Source organism: Cnephaeus nilssonii (genome assembly GCF_951640355.1).
Source record: "Cnephaeus nilssonii genome assembly, chromosome: 12".
NCBI classification, from domain to species: domain Eukaryota; kingdom Metazoa; phylum Chordata; class Mammalia; order Chiroptera; family Vespertilionidae; genus Cnephaeus; species Cnephaeus nilssonii.
Genome location: NC_137083.1, coordinates 23351475 through 23370603, shown reverse-complemented (window position 1 = coordinate 23370603; position 19129 = coordinate 23351475). Strand labels below are relative to the sequence as shown.

The 19129-nt window shown below is 41.5% G+C and overlaps 1 protein-coding gene across 2 annotated transcripts in view; it reads left to right on the top strand.

The window, feature by feature from the left end:
• UMAD1 (UBAP1-MVB12-associated (UMA) domain containing 1) overlaps positions 1 to 18429 on the top strand; it is a 174376-nt gene extending 155947 nt beyond the window's left edge. For both annotated transcript variants that reach the window (XM_079785745.1, XM_079785746.1), the window contains exon 4: positions 16667 to 18429. In XM_079785745.1, the coding sequence (XP_079641871.1) occupies positions 16667 to 16924 (258 nt within the window). In that variant the 3' untranslated portion in view covers positions 16925 to 18429. The remainder of the gene's footprint in view (positions 1 to 16666) is intronic.
• Positions 18430 to 19129: the final 700 nt, after the last annotated feature.

Here is a 19129-nt window from a genome sequence, read left to right as displayed (position 1 = left end):
AATTGGCCACAGAGGGCTTGTCTCAGAAACAGTCGCCGTCATTGAACAAAGGACAGTATGTGCTTACTTTAAGTTCTAAAATTTAACTAAAATATATTTGGTTAAGGTAAAAAATTTTATTTTAAAAATATTCAGGGTCACAGCGGTGCTTTTAGGGATTAAAATAGTCTAAATAATGTGTAATTTCGGGGTTTCTGAGATCCACGTAGAATTAGCATTTCCAGCTGAATATAAAAATGGCAATACAACACTCAATGTTATTTCTACCCTCCCCCCCAAATTGGTATTTTCCACATTCTATGTGTTTTTAATGGTTTTGTTTTGAGAGAGAAAGCATGATCATTAGGAAAGTATTCTACAACCCTTTCTGAAGGAGAAGATACATTTTGGACTTTGGAAACAATTGCATTGCATTTAAAAGGTATGAAGTGAAGTTCCTCAGACTGTGCTGGATTTGGGAGGCAGCACAGAATAGTGACTAAGAATCCCCGATTCCAGAGTTAGACACAGTCCTCTGTGTTTCAATATTTCCCATCTGTTAAATGGAGAGGAAAATAGTGCCTACATCAGAAAGGAAAAATTAAATGAGATAACATAGATAAAGAGCTTAGAACAGTGGCTGGCAAGTAAGTGATCATTAAATGTGAACTGCAGGTGTGGTAGTAGAAATAGGTGCACTATTACAGCTGTAAGACTGACGCAAAATGAAGTTTTTTACAAAATATTAGTATCCGTAATAACTCTTACAATTTACTTAGTGTATAGCAGGGCTCGTAATCTAAACCCTTATTTCCACCCTCATGAGTGGCCCATAAATGATTCAGTTTCTTCAGAGAATTCCTAATATCAGCTCATCTGCAAAAAAGGCATGCAAGGGGAAACAAGCTCTGTTGGACTCTGAGTGTGGATTCTGCACATGTAAGAACACTTTTAGAAATTACAGGTGCTCATTTTGAGGCCACTTTGGCAATGGAAGCCATAGCAGCTATTTCCAGAAGACTAACGAAACATCTGTACTGGACTAGGATCTGAAAATCCACTACCTAGAACCTGTGCTGAATAGCAGACCGTTGAAAACTAGCCTTCAGGTAATCAAGAACCACCATGCAGATGGCTGGCTGGGTCCTACAGACTTACATGAGGCTACTTCTCCTCCCACCTTTTGTGAGCCTCTCTGTTCCCTGGTATGGCCATCATGAAAACCCAGGTGACTCATGGCGAAGTCTTCTGGGGGCCAAAAAAGGAACTACATGGGGCTCTCTCCTGGCACATCCATAACCTGTCAGTTAGGAGATGGGTCACACTTTCTCTGATAGCCAGTCATGCCCACCTCCAGTATATCTTCCATACACATAAACACCTCAGGAAAATTCCACTTTGCCACCTACTGTTTGTGATATTAAACACAACTCTCCAAATTGGCTAATATGCAAATTGTCCCCGTGACCAGGAGTTCAACCAGCAGGCAGGCCGGCCAACCGCCCATGTCCCCTCCCCCTGGCGAGGCTGGCCGGACCCCACCCATGCACGAATTCATGAATTCATGCACTGGGCCTCTAATATATATATACACATACACACACACAGAGTGGCCAGATTACTATGCGTTCAGAGATCATAATAATCTGGCCACTCAGTGTATAGGACTTCATCACTATTGTGGACTCTGGTCTGAGAAAATACATTCTGGGATCTTAATTATAACGGTGATTTTTAGGCCATAACTTGTTGGAAAATTGGCACCTGTCTGCATGTTTCTTATAATAATCAAGAGCAGTGTGAAGTTAGGTATTCCTCATTGATCTCAATCCTTTTCATAACCTTGGGACTGTCCTTCGGAGTTTTTTCTCAAGATGTATACCCATCAGTTGATACTTTCTTTTAGAGTTATCATTTATATTGATTTCAGTGTTGTTTCCTTAAGAATGTTTACTAATGCAGGAGATTTGGGGTCTCAGTCTACTTGGAATCCTGGCACTTCAGAGCTGAATCATCGGGCCCAGTGGTCTCTAATTTCAGAGGAGTTAATGGAACACAGAAAGGTTAAATGACTACTTAAGGCCACAAGATTGTGATAGAGGCAGGAGACATTAGGATTTGGATCTGGTGCTCTTTCTAGCAAGCCTTACAGATTAATTTTCAATTGATGTGTTACAGTATATATTCTGATAATTACCTTTCTCCTGAAAAAGGATGACTTAAAAATTGATTATACATTAGTCAACTTTTCTATTGTTGATCTAAAAGCATTTTTTCAATCATACTGTCTTTTATTTTTTTAGAAATTCCAAAGTCCCTTACATAAAGTTTGTTTCTCTGTTGAGGCATTTCAATTTTTTAAATTAAATTTTTAAAATTTATTAAGCTATGTGAGTTTTAAATGTCCCTCCTGATTTTTTGGACATGATTGTGGCCTTTCATTTTTAAACATTTCTTAGTGTTATTCACTCTCTCTTTTGTTGAGTAGGCTTTGCACAAGAGCAGGTAATGGCATCTTGTACCCTTATATGAACATGAAAGAATTACAGCACACAGTTCCAGTGTGGGTAGATGCTCCTAGAGTTTACAGAACTGTTTTAAGCAGGATTGAAATACCATCAATTATACTTGGATTTTAATTCATAAAATATTAAGTTAGCAAGGCCTACTTTAATTATGATTTTTAAAGCCAAACTGTGTATAATAAAAGTGTATAAACAAATTTATTATACCTAAACAAATTTATAATTCAAATAACCATAGTTTATTTCCCTCACTTTAGGCTATTGCTAACTTTCTTCCATATACTTAAATATTCTATATTCCTATATTCATTGAACCCTAACAATCCTTTTAGAGTTATTTTCAGGTTTTTCACTTAGCTCATTTTACTCTAGTTTAAAAATATTATCCTACAATAGCCAAAAGGTAGAAACAACCCAAATGTCTATCAGTAAATGAATGGATAAACAAAATATGGTATATACATATAATATAATATTATTCAGCCTTAAAATGGAATGAAATTCTGATACGTGATATATCATATATGATCCCCGAAAACCTACTAAGTGAAATAAGCCAGACACTAAAGGACAAACATTGTATGATTCCATTTATATGAGGTACCTAAAACAGGCAAATTGATAAAAAGTGTAATGAACAGAGGTAAAAAGATAGTGTGATAGATGGAGAGTTGTTCAAATGGTAGAGAGTTTCTGTTTGGGATGATGAAAAGTTCTAGAGGTAGATAGTGGTGATAATTATACATACCGCACATGTATTCAGTGCCACTGAATTCTACACTAAAAATGATTAAGATGCTACATTTTGTGTTGTATTTTACCACAATAAAACAATTTTTCTGAGTTAGCTATGTGAAATACTAGGACTCTGCTCTGTGTGTGCAGCCAGGGACTCAGCCTCCTGCATTCCGAATAGCCCCTTCCTTCTCACTGGGCGGAGAAAACACAGCTGTATTTACTTTTCCAACCCCATCTTCTATTTTGAAATACTACCTTTTTGCAAATGAGAGCCAAGGTCAAGTGACAGAGCTTTCTGCTCACCTCTTCAGTTTTCCAAACACTGTTTTTCTAGTGGAGTTCTGGGTTAGGTGCTGCAAGTGTGGGTGATACTATTACTCATGTGCCCTCGGAGTGGAATTTAATTAGCCTGCCTTCATAATTAGGTATGATGCATTTCCTTTCACTTCCATTTGTATATGAAAATGTACAGTTGTGCATTCACCAACTGTAGTATTTCCAAGTGTTTGGACTATTCCACACACTAAATTCAAATTACAAAGAAAATAAGGCCTTTCTTAAAGAATTCCTTGTTTCCTCAGATTAGAAAGATATTTATATGCAGGGTAAATGTGAGATCTTACTGATAATGGTCTTTTATTTCTGGCTATGGACACGACAATTCTAAGTGCATACTAAAAATCAAATATTTATGTTTTTTGAATAATGGTGGAAACTTTGACAAAATATAAACTCTTCAGTATAAATTAAAAGCAGCAAAAACAGATCAGCTTTCTGTCTTAAAACAACAACCTTAACATGAAATATTTATTTTGTTTTTTATAATACCAAAATGTTTGTTAATATGTATTATATTTAGGTTATGGATTTTTCAAATGTTCATTTTATCAAAGCACATACCAAAAAAAAAAACAAAAAAAAAAAACCCCAGCATGTAGGTATCACTTAATATTTTTTATTTACTTTTAGTATTTCCTACAAGTAGCCTATGCTATTTATTTCCATTCATTCAATATCATAAAAGTGATATCTATTTAACAAATTATATAAAAACACCAGTATAATATATTTATATTTTCTTACCAGCTTTAAAAATAGAAAGCATTTCATTTCCTTTCTTATTATATATGCAATTGGTTGATGTACTTTTACAAAATGAAAATCATTTGAGTGAAATTAATATTCAGTATGCTGAGGAGATGTGCAAGATCATTTTTCATTGTTTTCTTTTGAAATTATCTTGGAAACATATGATCTTGTTGCACTGCATTCTGAAGAAGTTGAATAGATATTTTAAATAAATAGAGCTATATAAATGGGAAGTTAAATAGACTCTAGTGTGACTAAAATTCGTCAGAACTGTGTTGTACATAATAAATTTGAATTCATGCACAAAAGCTTAAGCCATTGTGTAACCTTGGCTGTGATCGGATGCTACAGTCTTCTAAGCTATTGTATATTGTATCTAGCCTGGTAGATTTAACCTAGTAATGAGATGCTTACTTGAACTGTTACTTTAAACTCAGTTTCTGTGGTGGCACAGTCTGTAATTTTTGGACCTTCATCTTCCAGCCCAGATAACACTTGTCCATAGAGAAATTGTTCAACTTAAGCCCTTAAAAAACAACAACCAAACACATAAGCTTTAAAACTATTTACCTTGATGATGGCCTGTACACCAGAGGGACAGCATTGGATTATAACTGAGGAGACCCAGAGTACAAGTCTCTGCCAATTAGTAGTGGTGTGACCTTACACAGTCACTAAACTTTGAGCCTCAGAAGATGAGAATAGAAACAATAGCCTCCCTATCAAATTTAGTGGGTTGTGAGGCTCAAATGAAATAAAGTGTGAAATTACTTCAAAAACAAATGTTGGTTGTTATTTTTCCAAGATTCTGGTTAGAACTTCGCTGATCCCACAGACTTAACTGTATTATAATATAGAAACTGGATTATAAAATAGATAAAATCATACCAATAAGTTAGTAGAGTATTATATGACATGTAAGCTTTTAAAGCCAATGGTTTGATATATTTTTAAATTTCCAGATCATTTAATATCTGCATGACTTGTTTTGTTTTTATTTTGGTACTAGAGGCCCGGTGCACGAAATTCGTGCATGGGGGAGGGGCAGAGTCCCCTCAGTCCAGCCTGCACCCTCTCCAATCCAGGACCACATACACACACACACAGAGTGGCCAGATTATTATGCGTTCAGAGATCATAATAATCTGGCCACTCAGTGTATAGGACTTCATCACTCTTGTGGACTCTGGTCTGAGAAAATACATTCTGGGATCTTAATTATAACGGTGATTTTTAGGCCATAACTTGTTGGAAAATCCAGGGTCAACATAATGACTCCTAGCTTATTCTGAATAAATTCGAATATAAAGTTTAGGGAGAAATTTAATGTTAGTAATTGGATAATGCTGTGTCGATCACCTGCTATGAACCAGGCATTGCTCTGATTGGGAGGGAAATGGAGAAGAAAGCTCTTTTCCCGGGCTTTGCGCTGCCCAGAGTTTCAGGAGGGTGCAGAGGACTCTATTCCAGGATGATCCATGCTGTGCGAGCTGTGCACAGGCTGCTATGGGGACACATGGACAGGCAGGCAGCCCAGGTTTGAGGAGTTACTTCAGGAAATCTTTCTAAAAGAGTCTTGATGTACATCCTAAAGCACAAGTTTAAGTGGGTGAGAAGAAGAGAGAAAGAAGTCCTAGTTTAGGCAAAAGTAATTGAGTGAGCCTGGCATATCTGGATAGTAGCAAATAGCTTGGTGTGGATGGAGTAGAGTTTAGGGAATGGTGATAAAAGAAATTGGAGGGGTAGCAAGGCTAGATCATATGATAAGGAGCTTGTTTTTTTTTTTTTTTTTCTTCAAAGGCACCTAGGAGTTTTAAGCAAGGAAAAGCATGTGTTTCAGATACCACCAGTGACAGGGAGGGAGAAAGTAGTGTACGGGGAAGAAGGCCATATGCAGAAAACTCATGCGACATTCAAGCAGGTGTCTACAGTGGCCTGAAATGAGAGAACAGTGGGCCTGCAAAGAGACAGATGAAACTTAGGAGATATTAAGAACATCAAAATCAGTAGGACTCAGTCCTTTACTGGATGGAGGAAGTGACATGCCAGGGAAAGAAGTCAACAATAATTCAGGTTTGTGTGTTGGGCAACTTATTGGTTCCCTCCACCAACACGGGAACTATAGAAGACCATTCAGTAAGTTGGGGGGTAGTGCTAGGAAGGAGATGAGAACCAGGTTTAGAACACATTGCGTTTAAGATTCCTATGGAATATCCAAAAAGAAAATGTATAACAGGAGTTGAATATATGGGCTAGGAGTTCTAGACAGAAATCTGGGTTTGAGATTGGGGAGTGTGCGTGCACACACACATTTATCTACATACTCACTCACCTTTGGGGAGAGGAGGATAGGGCAGTTGGCACCTTGGATGTGGATAAGCTCATCCTGGTAGGTGTGTTGAGACTAAAGAATAAAGGAACAGAAACAAGGCCCTAGAGAATACCATCACCTCAAAAAGAGGAAAAACTAAGAAGTGGCACAAAAACCAAGAAATAAAAACATAGTCGCCAGTTTTAAGCAGGACAAAGCAATCATAAAAGATTAGCACTTCAAAACCTCTGAGTTTAGCAAAAAAAAAGAAAGTGATTGTTAGTAACGGTGGAGAAGCAGTGTCGGTAGAGGGGCAGGGATGAAGGCAGATGGCAGCGGGTGAGGAGTGAAGGGTAGTGCCCACCGTGGTCTCGGCCTGGTGTGAGCAGCAGCAGAGCTGGTGCGGGAGTTGCAGTGGGTGCGATGTCAGTGGCCACACAGACACGGCGGGTTTTCTGTAACTGGGGCATTGATCATATGAAAGATTAGCAATTATGAGATGCCTTCTCACTGACGCACCCGTGTCCTTGAAGAGTGGGGACAGGGTGGATGTGGAGCACCAGCGAGGGGTTAGATGAGGGGGGAGGGCACCTGGCCCGGGTGGCGAGGGAAGCACAGATGGGTGCAAATGCAGATACGTTTTTTGGGTGGGGCAGGTTGAGGAGATCCTCACCTGATGGTCAAGTAGGAGGCAAGCCCACCTGCTGACAGCGAGGAGGAAGGGATAGAGAAGGTGTGAAATATTCCTGTGAAGAAGCGGGGAGGCCTGCTGGGAAAATATGAGATTTCTGATCAGCTTAAGGGGAGGGATCATAAACTTCTATAAACTAATTTAAAAATTTTTTTTTGTTGTTTTTTAAAGAAAATCACTGGAATAGCCTTTTGTTTTTTCAAAACTAGCACAAACAGGATCCCACATTGAACACTGTTTCTTGCTGGTTCCTTTCCTAAAATGCTCTCTTCCCTCTTTCCACCGCCCCCCACTCCAGTTGGCTGGGACAGATTTTCCGGCTTCAGTCAAGCCACGTTTCCAAGAAAGATGAACAGATTACAGAAGCAAGTGCCAGCCCTTACTTCCCCTTCTTCACTTGCATCCATTCAGCTGGAGTTCTGAAAAGAGGAAGTCAGAACTTTTTTTTATTTTTATTTTTTAAGAAAGATGAGAGAAGCAGGCAGCACAAGGAGGTGGAAATACTGAGGGGAAAAGAAGAGGAAAGGGAACCAACATTGAAAAAAAACAAACACACTGAGCCAAAATTTAAAGTGAAATGATATCCCAGATCAGGAAGTTAAAGGAATAAGGAAATTCTCTACTTGCTAACCTAGTCGCTTAGTTTGCTAATCAAATACATGGCATTTGGAGCCCAGGGTACACGGAACACGTAGATTTTCCGTGAATTCAGCTTTCTCCCACTAATTTATCTCTGCCAGGGGTAAAGTGTTCTGGGCTTTTCTTTGTTTCTTTGGCCTAACCCCGCAATTTAAAAATCAAGTCTGGGGGGCCTAGAGTATCTGAGCAACAAGGGGAACAGGTTCATTGCCATAACTATCTGGTGAGCACTTGTTATGTATACAAACTACGGTTCTGGGTAGTGAGGGTTTGCAGAAAAATCAGAAAGTCTCTACCACTGCAACGTAATTTCTCACAAGTGAAAGGAGACTATTGCTCAGGACTTACGTAGGTGTAAGTCCTCTGGCTTTTCTCAGCTAGCCAGACATTTATTAGCGACCAGCTTCTTAGGAAAAATAAGCCTGTGGACGGCCTTACTTGTGCCATTGCTTCTATCACCTTTTCCTCTTGTCCCCTGATGCTTCTGACTCAGATTTGCACCGCAGCCCTCCCCCATCAAGAAGCTGATGTAATGCAAGCAGATAACCAGTTGAAGCCAGAATAGAATGGATAGTTATCTGGGGAGATAAAGTGACAGTGTTGCCTGTTCAGGCTGCTGTTCAAAGGAACATGTCTTTTATCTATAGACATTAGAATTTAAAGGCATAGCTCTTCTTACTACAACGCATCTCCTAAAAACATGCTTGGTATAGCTACCATCTTTGCATGTCAATTGAATATGGTGGATGGGTGTTTTATACCTGCTTCCGTGTTCTCTTAATAGGTTCTATTACTGTCTTGGTTAAGGCTGGTTTCTACATTTTAATGCTTCAAAAATTTGCTTTTATGGGACACTGTTTCATCTCTACGTATGTAAGGCATGGGATGCAGGAGAAAAAAGCAGGGTGTTATAAAAGATGCCAACCATAGGTGATGTCCCTATTAATAAAATGTTCATATGTTAGTCAGATATGGCCAAGTAGATGAGGTTTCCAAATTGTTAGTGGGTTTGCAAAGTTGGCGGCCCTTCACAGACTTCACGGTGGTTGTTGGGGCTTTTTTGCCAGGAAAAGGGAAGTTGTCTGTTCTTAAAGCTGCATTTCCTCGCTTTATACACCCAAGAGTGAGGCTCACGGGGATGCCGCTGACCTGCTGCTGCCCCAGGGATGTGACTTCACTAAACTGTGTGGTGTGCCCTTTATTCTTAGAATGTGCTTTCTCTAAGCTCAGAGAAGATTTCACAGACTCAGCCTCATGACTCTTTACAGCCCCTCTAAAATCAGGGGAGGAATAGTGTCTGTACAGCTCTTCGAATGATTTGAGACGCAGATAACAGAATGCGAGGAACCAGATAAACTTGGCCAGTCCATTTTGTGACAGGTTGACTGATGAACAAAATTTGATTTTTATACAAACATGAAAACAGCTAATTATAAATTTTGCTTGTTGTAATGATATTGATAAGGAAATTTATTTTCTCCTTGCCATTAAAAAAGAGCCATTCTGTCATGGTATACCCATCTTTAAACCATGTAAGGGCAAATGCTCATTTGAAACAGAAGTATTAGAGCTAGATTATATGAAGGAAATTATACTCAGGAACATTATCATAGCAGCATTTCTGGAAGCAGGGTTACTCATAAAAATAACAAACATGTTTTATGAATATAATATTTGAAGTAATTTTTAAAAATCTGGCTATTAACCATAAGGTTAATTGATTCTTTTCTTCTTGCTCTTTTGTGGTTAACATACTCATTCTTCCTTTTAAAGACCCATTTTGTTATGCAAATGAAAAAAATTGGAAGACTTTGTGTCTGAGAGAGAGGGCTGCTTTCTGCAGGGGCGCCAGCACCTGTCTCAGCACTCAGCCCCCACCTCTGCTCCCACTGGCTGCCAAGCGAGAGACTTGGTGATCAGGGTTAGTGGGTGTGGGGTCCTTGAATGTTGACTCACATTCTCTTTGTGACTTGCTCTTGCTTTGCCTGATAATGTCTCCCTTTCCAGCTCTCAGCATGCCAGCGGCAGCTGCATCATGGCACTCACCCTGCTGCCAAGAGGGCAGGCAGGCTCCGCGGAGACTGTAACAGTGCACTCCAGCCAACTGTTGGAGGTGGGTGCCGGGCAGTGCATGCAGCACAGCTGAGAGCCAGGCCCTTCTAGGAGGCACTGGGGGCAGCACTTTGTCCATGGAATTGTTCAAGTCAGTTTAATTTTTGGAAACTTTTTGATTATGGAAGGTTTTCAAACGTAAACAAAGGCAGAAAAGAATACGGCAGTGTCTCCCCATATACCTTCCTTTTCTCTGTTTCAACAACGACCAGTCATAGGCTGTTTTGTTTCACTGTCCATGGTGTTACCCTCCCAGAAAACTGGTAGATTCATTTCCAGGGATAAAAGCTCTATTAAATTACAGTTGCTTTTCTTTCTTCCTTCAGTCTAAGATCTGTCACCTTAGTGAGTTTCTGTCCTTTCTTCCAAAAGGTAAAAGATATTAGAGTCTTTTTTTCCTTTCTCATTTAAGCCAAGATATGCTATGTAAGAATGGTCATATTCTCTAAGTCTCAAGGCTTTGTTCATTCAGGCCGCCGACCTCTCCAGAGCATAGACATATGCAGGTAACATGTCTTAGAGCATTATAGGTCACTGGGTTTGATTCTCAGTCTTACCACAGACAAGCTGTGTAACCTGGAACAACTTCCTTAACCTTTCTGTGCCCCAGTGTCCTCTTGTTTTTAACATGGGACTAAGAGTGCACACCCAACAAAGCTATAAAACTCAAATGAGTGAATACATTTATTAAACAGCCTAGATGGGCCCCGCACAAAGTAAGTGTTCAGTAAATGCCAGTGGCTGTCATCACCATGTTTTGTCCCTCATCGCTCACTTTACAGAACAGAGGACTGAGGCCAGCCCAGGTGGATGAAGTGACCCCCTCTGGTCCTATGGCTGTTTTATCAAGGAGAACTGGAACAGGAAACCACATCTCAAGTCCTCTTATTCTAGATACTAGAGGCCTGGTGCACGGATTCGGTTGGGTCCCTCGGCCTGGCCTGCGCCCTCGCAACCCAGGATCCCTTGGGGGATGTCGGAGAGCTGATTTCGGCCCGATCCCCACAGGCCAGGCCAAGGGACCCCATGGATTCGTGCACCGGGCCTCTAGTATGCATATAAGATCTTTGATTAATCTGCTCTCATCCCTCTCCTCCCTCTTCCCTCTGAGATTCATCAGTCTGTTCCATGTTTCCATGCCTCTAGTTTCCGCTCCTGTTCTGAGTGTCTGCCCCCTGGTGGTCAATGCGTGTCATAGCTACCGGCCGGTCAGCGGTCTGCTGGTCGCTTAGGCTTTTATATATATACTAGAGGCCCGGTGCATGAAATTCGTGCACGGGGAAGGGGGTGTCCCTCAGCCCAGCCTGCACTCTCTCCAATCTGGGACCCCTCAAGGGATGTCCGACTGCCTGTTTAGACCCGATCCCGGTGGGATGGGGCCTAAACGGGCAGTCGGACATCCCTCTCACAATCCAGGACTGCTGGCTCCCAACTGCTCGCCTGCCTGCCTTCCTGATTGCCCCTAACCACTTCTGCCTGCCAGCCTGATCACCCCCTAACAACTCCCCTGCCAGCCTGATTGATGTCTGCTCCCCTGTCAGCCTGTTTGCCCCCAAATTCCCTCCTCTGCTGGCCTGGTCACCCCTAACTGCCCTCCCTTGCAGGCTTGATTGCCCACAACTGCCCTCCCTTGCAGGCCTGATCCCTCCCAACTGCCCTCTCCTGCTTGCCTAATCACCCACAACTGCCCTCCCTTGCAGGCCTGGTCCCTCCCAACCGTCCTTCCCTGCTGGCCATCTTGTGTCCAAATGGGGGCAGGATCTTTGACCACATGGGGGCAGCCATCTTGTGTGTTGGAGTGATGGTCAATTTGCATGTTGCTCTTTTATTAGATAGGATAGAGGCCTGGTGCATGGGTGGGGGCCAGCTGGTTTTCCCTGAAGGGTGTCCCGGATTAGGGTGGGGATTCCCTTGGGGCTGGGGCGGCCTGGGCGAGGGGCCTGTGGTGGTTTGCAGGCCAGCCCCCCTGGCAACCCAAGCGAGGCTCTGGTATCTGGGGTTTATTTATCTTCTACAATTGAAACTTTGTAGCCTGGAGTGGAGCCAAGCCTTCTGCTCCCTTTGTGGCGGCAGCCATTTCTGTTGGGATTTATGTATCTTCTATAATTGAAACTTTGTAGCCTTAAGCGGAGGCCTGGGCCGGCCAGGGTGTGCGGAAAGTTTGGTTTCCTCCATCGCCGGGGGCAACCCACACCTTCTGCTCTCTCTAGCTCCGTGGCTGCTGTCATTTCTGTTGGCATTTATTTTAACCCTACCAGACCTGAGGCCCTGAACCTAACTGTCCCCTTAAACCACACAAAGTCAATTCAAACACATGGGGGCAGACATTTGCAATGGCTAACCATGAGGTTTGACCACGATTGGTTGGTTATTTTTAGTTTGTAATGCATTTTTTTCACGTACTAGGCAAAGTACCGAAAATTAGGTACAGCAGTATAGCGGCAGATTAGGAAATTACCGAAAAATCGGTACAGCGGTCTGGTAGGGTTAACTTCTATCATTGAAACTTTGTAGCCTTAAGTGGAGGCCTCGGCCGGCCAGGGTGTGCAGAAAGCTTGGCTTCCTCCATTGCCGGGGAAACCCAAGCCTCCCTCCTGCTCTGTGGCTGCAGCCATCTTTGTTGGGTTAATTTGCATACTCGCTCCTGATTGGCTAGTGGATATGGCTTGTGGGTGTAGCAGAGTGGTGGTTAATTTGCATATTACTCTTTTATTAGATAGGACTAGAGGCCCAGTGCACAAAATTTGTGCACTTGGAGGGGTTTCCCTCAGCCCAACTTGCGCCCTCTTGCAGAACGGGAGCCCCACAATGGATCGCCCTGCAGAGGGAGGCCCCGCCCACCCACTGTAGTGCTGTTGGTCCGGTAGCCTGGGCCTCCTTCTTTGGGGTGATTGATCGCAGAGCCCCCCCCCCCTACCCAATCGCCCCGCCAGCTGGTGGTCTGGGCCTCCCTCTGCAGGGTGATCATGGGGTGATAGCGGGGCCCCCTACCAATCATATCGCACCTGCCTTGGCTGGCCTGGTGCCACTGCGTGTCTAGCGTGGTCGTCCAGACAGTTGTTCTGCTATTTGGCCGTTCAATTGATTTGCATTTTACGCTTTTATTATTATAGAAGATATATATAGTTTGACATAGCCTTGTCCTCAGTTACATTCTGGAAGAATGATTTGTAAGAGAACAGGAAGAGGATTAATGAAGGCATGAACAAATAAATATTGCTGCTGGGAGTTAAACCTTAGAAGTTGTGTGTTTAGACAGCAGAGTGCTTTAGTGGAGAAGGTGAGATTTCAGGGATACTTTTGTTTTAAGAAGGGAGGTGATTTGGCTAATGAAACTGGAGAATATTCTGTACACAGGAAGAAGAAGAAAGTTCAAGTATAGTATGAGATGAACAGACCCAGGGAACATTTGCACCTGAGATTAGAGAGAAGGCAGGATATAAAGAAGGTGGTAAGATTATTCAAACCAACAGTGAATGCCAAAAACAAAAGAGATGAGTGGATCCGAGACTTCAAGTGGGAGCTAACATTTGAAAGCTGTAAAATGTGGTAAGCACTGTTCTACTCACGAACATTATTTAACCCTCATAACAATCCTATGAAATAGGCATTATTATTGATCTCATTATACAGTTAAGGAAACTAAGGCACAGAGGTTGAATACCTTGCCCAAGGCCATTTGCAGGAGACCTTGGGTTTGCACCCACGCTGTCTGGCTCTGGGCCCTGTGCATACTCAGTCTTGACACTGTATACGGGGAAGCCCTTTAGAGAGGCTGGAACTGTGGCATCATTCCTCACTGATAGGTGTGCCGTCGGCTGACCCGAAGACAATTATTTAAGTCCCAGTTCAGTTTCAGTAGGCAGGTTCTGTCCACTGCATAAGGAACTTTCTAATAATTGTCATCACAGAGTGCACTTAATTCTGTTCTGTTTGCAATCCTAAGCAAGCACTCTGTTTTATTTTCAGATAAGGTATAAGACAATGGGATAGTGATGTGTTTAGGGATAGGGATGAATTAACTTCGAATAATTCTTGAGGACCTCTGCTCTGTGTTGGGGGTGCCTAAGAGATAGCAATTCCTCCTCTACGGAATCTCCATTACCTTTTCCTTTCTTATGATATTCTTCTTATTAGCCTATGGACTGCCATTATTCTTCCAATTTAGAAACCAGAAACTAAGATCTCACTGACCCCACATTCCTTTCCAGCTCGTGTCCCACATCTCTTTTCCCATTTATGGCACAATGTCTTGGAAAAATATTTGTCTTCACTTTTCTTTCTGACCATACCCTTTTAAAAAAAATTGATTTCACAGAGAAAGGGAGAGAGAAAAAGAAACATTAATAATGAGAAACAACCATTGATCAGCTGCCTCCTGGACATCCCCCAACTGGGGATTGAGCCCACAACCCGGGCTGACCAGGAATCGAACCATGACCTCCTGGTTCGAAGGTTGACGTGCAACCACTGAGCCATTCGGGCTGGGCCTGACCATACCCTTTCAAACAAGCACCAAGAAGACTTTCTCTACCTGATCTTTTCCCCCCATTCCAACTTGCATTATACCCCCTGCCTATTAGCAGCTCCCCTTGGATGTCTGGTAGGCACCTGGAATGACCAAAACAGAACTCTGGGTCTTCCTGCTTAGGCCAAAAACTCTGACTTCATCCTGACTCCCCTCTGCTCTCATGTCCCACATCCTTTTCATCCGTAAATCCTGTTGGCCTTATCCTCAAAGTCTATCCAAAATCCAACCGTTCATCTCGCCTTGATTATCACAACCCTCATCCACACTGCAGTCATCTCTCTTACCCAGCTGCTTCTTCCTGGCCGCCAGACCCCACTACCTACTGTCAATACGGCAACCAAAGTGATCGTTTTAAGTCATCAGTCTGAATGTATCTCCTCTGTGATGATAAGTTCTTGTTATCCCATGCAACAATATGGATGAGCCTCCTATATAGAAGCCAGAAACAAAAGAATTCATACTATAGTATTGCCTTCATTTAAATATAAAAATAGGTAAACCAATCTGTATTGTTAGAAGTCAGGATGGTGACAGAAAGCACTATGAGGGCTGCTGGGGGCTTGTTATTTCTATCCCTTAATCTGGGTGCTGTAAACTTCCAATGTACCCTTTCTGTGTGTACTTTACACTTCCATAAAAAGTTTTTCAAAATTATTTCTTAAACAGAAAATCATTCTTCTCTAGACTTAGAGATAAGGAATTTATCAGTATTTTAACCATCATAATGTAAACCCCACGCAGGCAAAATCTTGTCTGCTTGCATCCAACCAATAAATATTTACTAAGCACCAGGCACTGGTCTGGGCATTTTGGGATACAGCAGGGAACACGAGAGACAAAACCCCTTAGGTTCCTGAGGGATTATAATGCGGATGAAGTATATAACATAGAACACGGTGCTAAGGGCTGTGTAGAGTAAAAGAGCAGGGAAGAGAGATAGGGAGTGCTGGAGGGGAAGAGAGGAGGGGGCAGAACACAGTTTGAATAAGATGGTCAGGAAAGCCTTGTTGAGAAGGTGGCATTTGGACCAATACTTGGAAGGAGGTGAGAGAAGGAGCCCAATGTATATTTGGCAGCAGAACCTCCTGGGTAGCGGGACTGGAAAGCACAGGCCTGAGGCAGAAGCAGGCTGGGCGCACAGGAGCAACAGCAAGGAGGCAGCGAGGCACTGGGGCCAGGTCGCCAGGGCCTTGTAGGCCTCTGTAAAGACTCCAGAGTTTTATTTTGTGTGAGACCAGGTGGTGGTGGGAGAGTAAATTTTTGCCTAAACTGGTTTTATTTCGGTTTCAGCCACTTTTAGTGGCAGGTGGTTTATTCTCATTGCTGTAAATATACTTCAATGTATCCATTGTACTTACTATTGATGGACACTTAGTTTCCACTTTGGGCACCCTACTGCACGTCTTTTGGTAAACTACTGTATGCGTGGTTTACCAGTTCTTTGTATCTGAATAACTTACGTAACATGTTAGTTCCTATGAAAGTCAGGCGATCAGTCAATAAGCATGACACACATTAGAAGTAAACTCTCAGGTAGGTATTAGGATAAGATAATCGAGTATGCCAGGCAGAGAGTACAAGGACATGTCAACTAGATTGCTGCCCTCAAGGACCCTCGAGTCTACATGTGAAACAGCTACTGGCAAGGACACGTATATAGGAAATGCGAAATAATATCCTAGGCAGTTTGCTCCATAATCTTTCTGAAGTGGGCAAGGTCACTTTGGACTGTGTTGATATAAGGGGAATTCACAGGGAATCTGGCAATTCTGAAGAGCCTGAAAGCATACACCAGGTTTGGCAAAGCAGACAGACTTTGTAGGCATCACTGGGCTAGAGAAATAGCAAGAGGGGGTAATGGGGGGTAAGAGTAGGGTTTAGGATTCATTTTAAAGCCTGATAGAACTCTATGTACAAGTAAAGCAAATAGCTACATTGTGATCTGGGAATACTTACCTATTCCCCCATTTCTCTATCATTGTGCCCCATTTACCATTACTGAACCTCCAAGGCCATAGGTCTAAATGATTTGAATATATGTGTATTTTTAGACTGGCACAGAAAACTCATCCATTGGGACTGTAGCAGGCCCCGGGGCGGAAACTAAGGCAGGCCAGCTTCTGGAAAACAGCTCGTTCATGGCCGAGCTTCTGAGCGACGTGCCCTTCACCTTGGCCCCGCATGTGCTGGCTGTGCAGGGCACCATCAGTGACCTTCCAGACCACCTGCTCACCTGTGACGTCAGCGAAAACTTATCACGGTTTTGGTATGATTTTACTCTTGAAAATTCAGTGCTCTGTGATTCATAAGCTTTAAAACAAAAGTTTGCCATTGTATTTAACCTGTTTGATGTTCTTTGCCATTTCACTGTCTAAAAGCCCTCAGGATCATAAAAGCAAGGATCATAAAGTAAAGAACAGTATGTTCATTGCTCTTTCTTTCAGAATAAAGTACATTTGTATAAAAATTGAGCTTAAGTACTACTTTCCGCCAAATAATAAATATAAAAATTAGGTAATCATAGTTTTAGGAAAGGAGTAGATTCCTTCAACCAGGCTCTCAAAATACAACACCTCAAGTTGATCTTAGCAGAACTGTGAAAAAGAGCGATGGCATTTTCCTCGGTTACCACAAGTCTGAAGTCTGCCCTGAGAGGGAGTGTGAATTCTCTGCTCTGGTTTAGAGGAAGCTTGAGTTAATATTATTCCCTTTCTTCTCCCACAGTGTCTATGAATGAGTTCAGGAAAAAAAAAAAATTGTGCCAGTTAGCTTAATTTCTTCATTCTTGATATAGACACCGATGTGGAAATGGAAAACTTTTCCTAAAAAGCAGGGGGAGTTTGCTGATATAAGAATCCCTGGCTGCTGTTCCTCTGAGTGATGCACTAAGTTTCCGTACACCCATGGCAGTCCTGTGCACCTGGAGTGCTCCCTGTGTTCCTGCCTTTGCTTCTGCCTGGATGCTTCTTCAGAGGGTGCTCCCTCACCAGCTTCCCCAAGAACTCTCCCTGCTTCTGCCTCAGGGGGCATCCGTGCTGCTGACCACATGGGGTCCCAGTTCAGGAAGAGATCCACATTTCCTTTCAACCTCTCTGCCTCCCAAAGAGAAACATCTCATGATGATACATATTATCGCTAACACCCTTAGTTAGCAATTTGTTGGCCACAATACAAATGGAAATGCTTTACTGCTAGAAAAACTGAAATCAACCCATTTCCAATTAGAGTACAGGCAAAACACCTAGATGTCACTTTTAGCTATTGAATATCCATTATTTATTCCAACTAAAACAGAAAAGAACTGCCATTGGTCAATAAACTGCAAAGGAAGAGGTAAACTGTGACAGAGTGTTTTCTGTGCCATGTAAAATTTTAATCACATTAGTTCTGAAGAGTACAATATAGTTTATTAATTCTGTGCCAAACTTTTAGAATATTTTTCACAAAGATAGAGTGCTATAGCAAAACTGAACACTGTGCATAAAGGTATATAAATTATTCAAATTTTAATGTGTTGTGCATGTTTAATAAATGTGGCATGTTCTTGATAAAAATACTATGTCATTTACAAGATAAAGGAACATTTCTATTGAAAAAAAATGTGTCATTTACAAATAATGTTACCATATGAGGTAAATGGTTAAATTAGATCTTGACATAGTTTTCTTAAAAAGAAATATGACTTATTACTAACACAAATATGAACATTTTATAGCAGTTTTTGTGAAAGCCCATCCTTTTAAATATCCATGTTAATATATCTTAAAGCTAAATGTAAGCATGTCATCAATTTACTAATATATATATTAAATTTTGTCTCAAATACTTATACATTTTATTTATATTTATGTCTATTGTGTTATAAATATGCTTATACATATTTTCACTTGTTAAAATGTTATATTTGAATAAGTATGAATAAAAATAAACTGATATTTTTATTAATTTCAGATCCAAAACTGATTTTCTTTGCATTATTCATGTCTGAAAGTCATTGATTCTTTAGGAGACAAATATTTAAGTAAATAGTTTGTATACTGTAGAGAAAAGTATGAAGTTTCTTCTTACATGTTAAGTCTTAAGTAATAATATTGAAAATGGTAAGATCACTCACTAATTCTGGCAGGACTGAAGGGTTTAAGAGAAATCACATGAACATCTCCAGATAGATTCCATCACAAGATTTAATAAGCTCAGTGTTAATAACTGATTATTAACAAAAAGATGTGGAAATGGCCATTTTAATGTTCTCATCCTGTATACAAATCATGTTCCTATTTTAAAACTGGAAGAAAACAGAAGTCATCCAGCCAACTCTATCTAACCCAAGAGAAACTTGAAGCCTAGGAAGGTTAGATGACTTAAGTCAGCTCGTTGTTGGTACACATTTACTTGAGTAGTATTAATAACGGTAGTATAACTTGTCAGAAAGCTATGTGCTGTGGTGGGGAAGGGCTCAGGCATTTGAGGCAGGCAGGTTGTAGTGGCTCCCTCGCTTACAAGCTGTGGGCCTT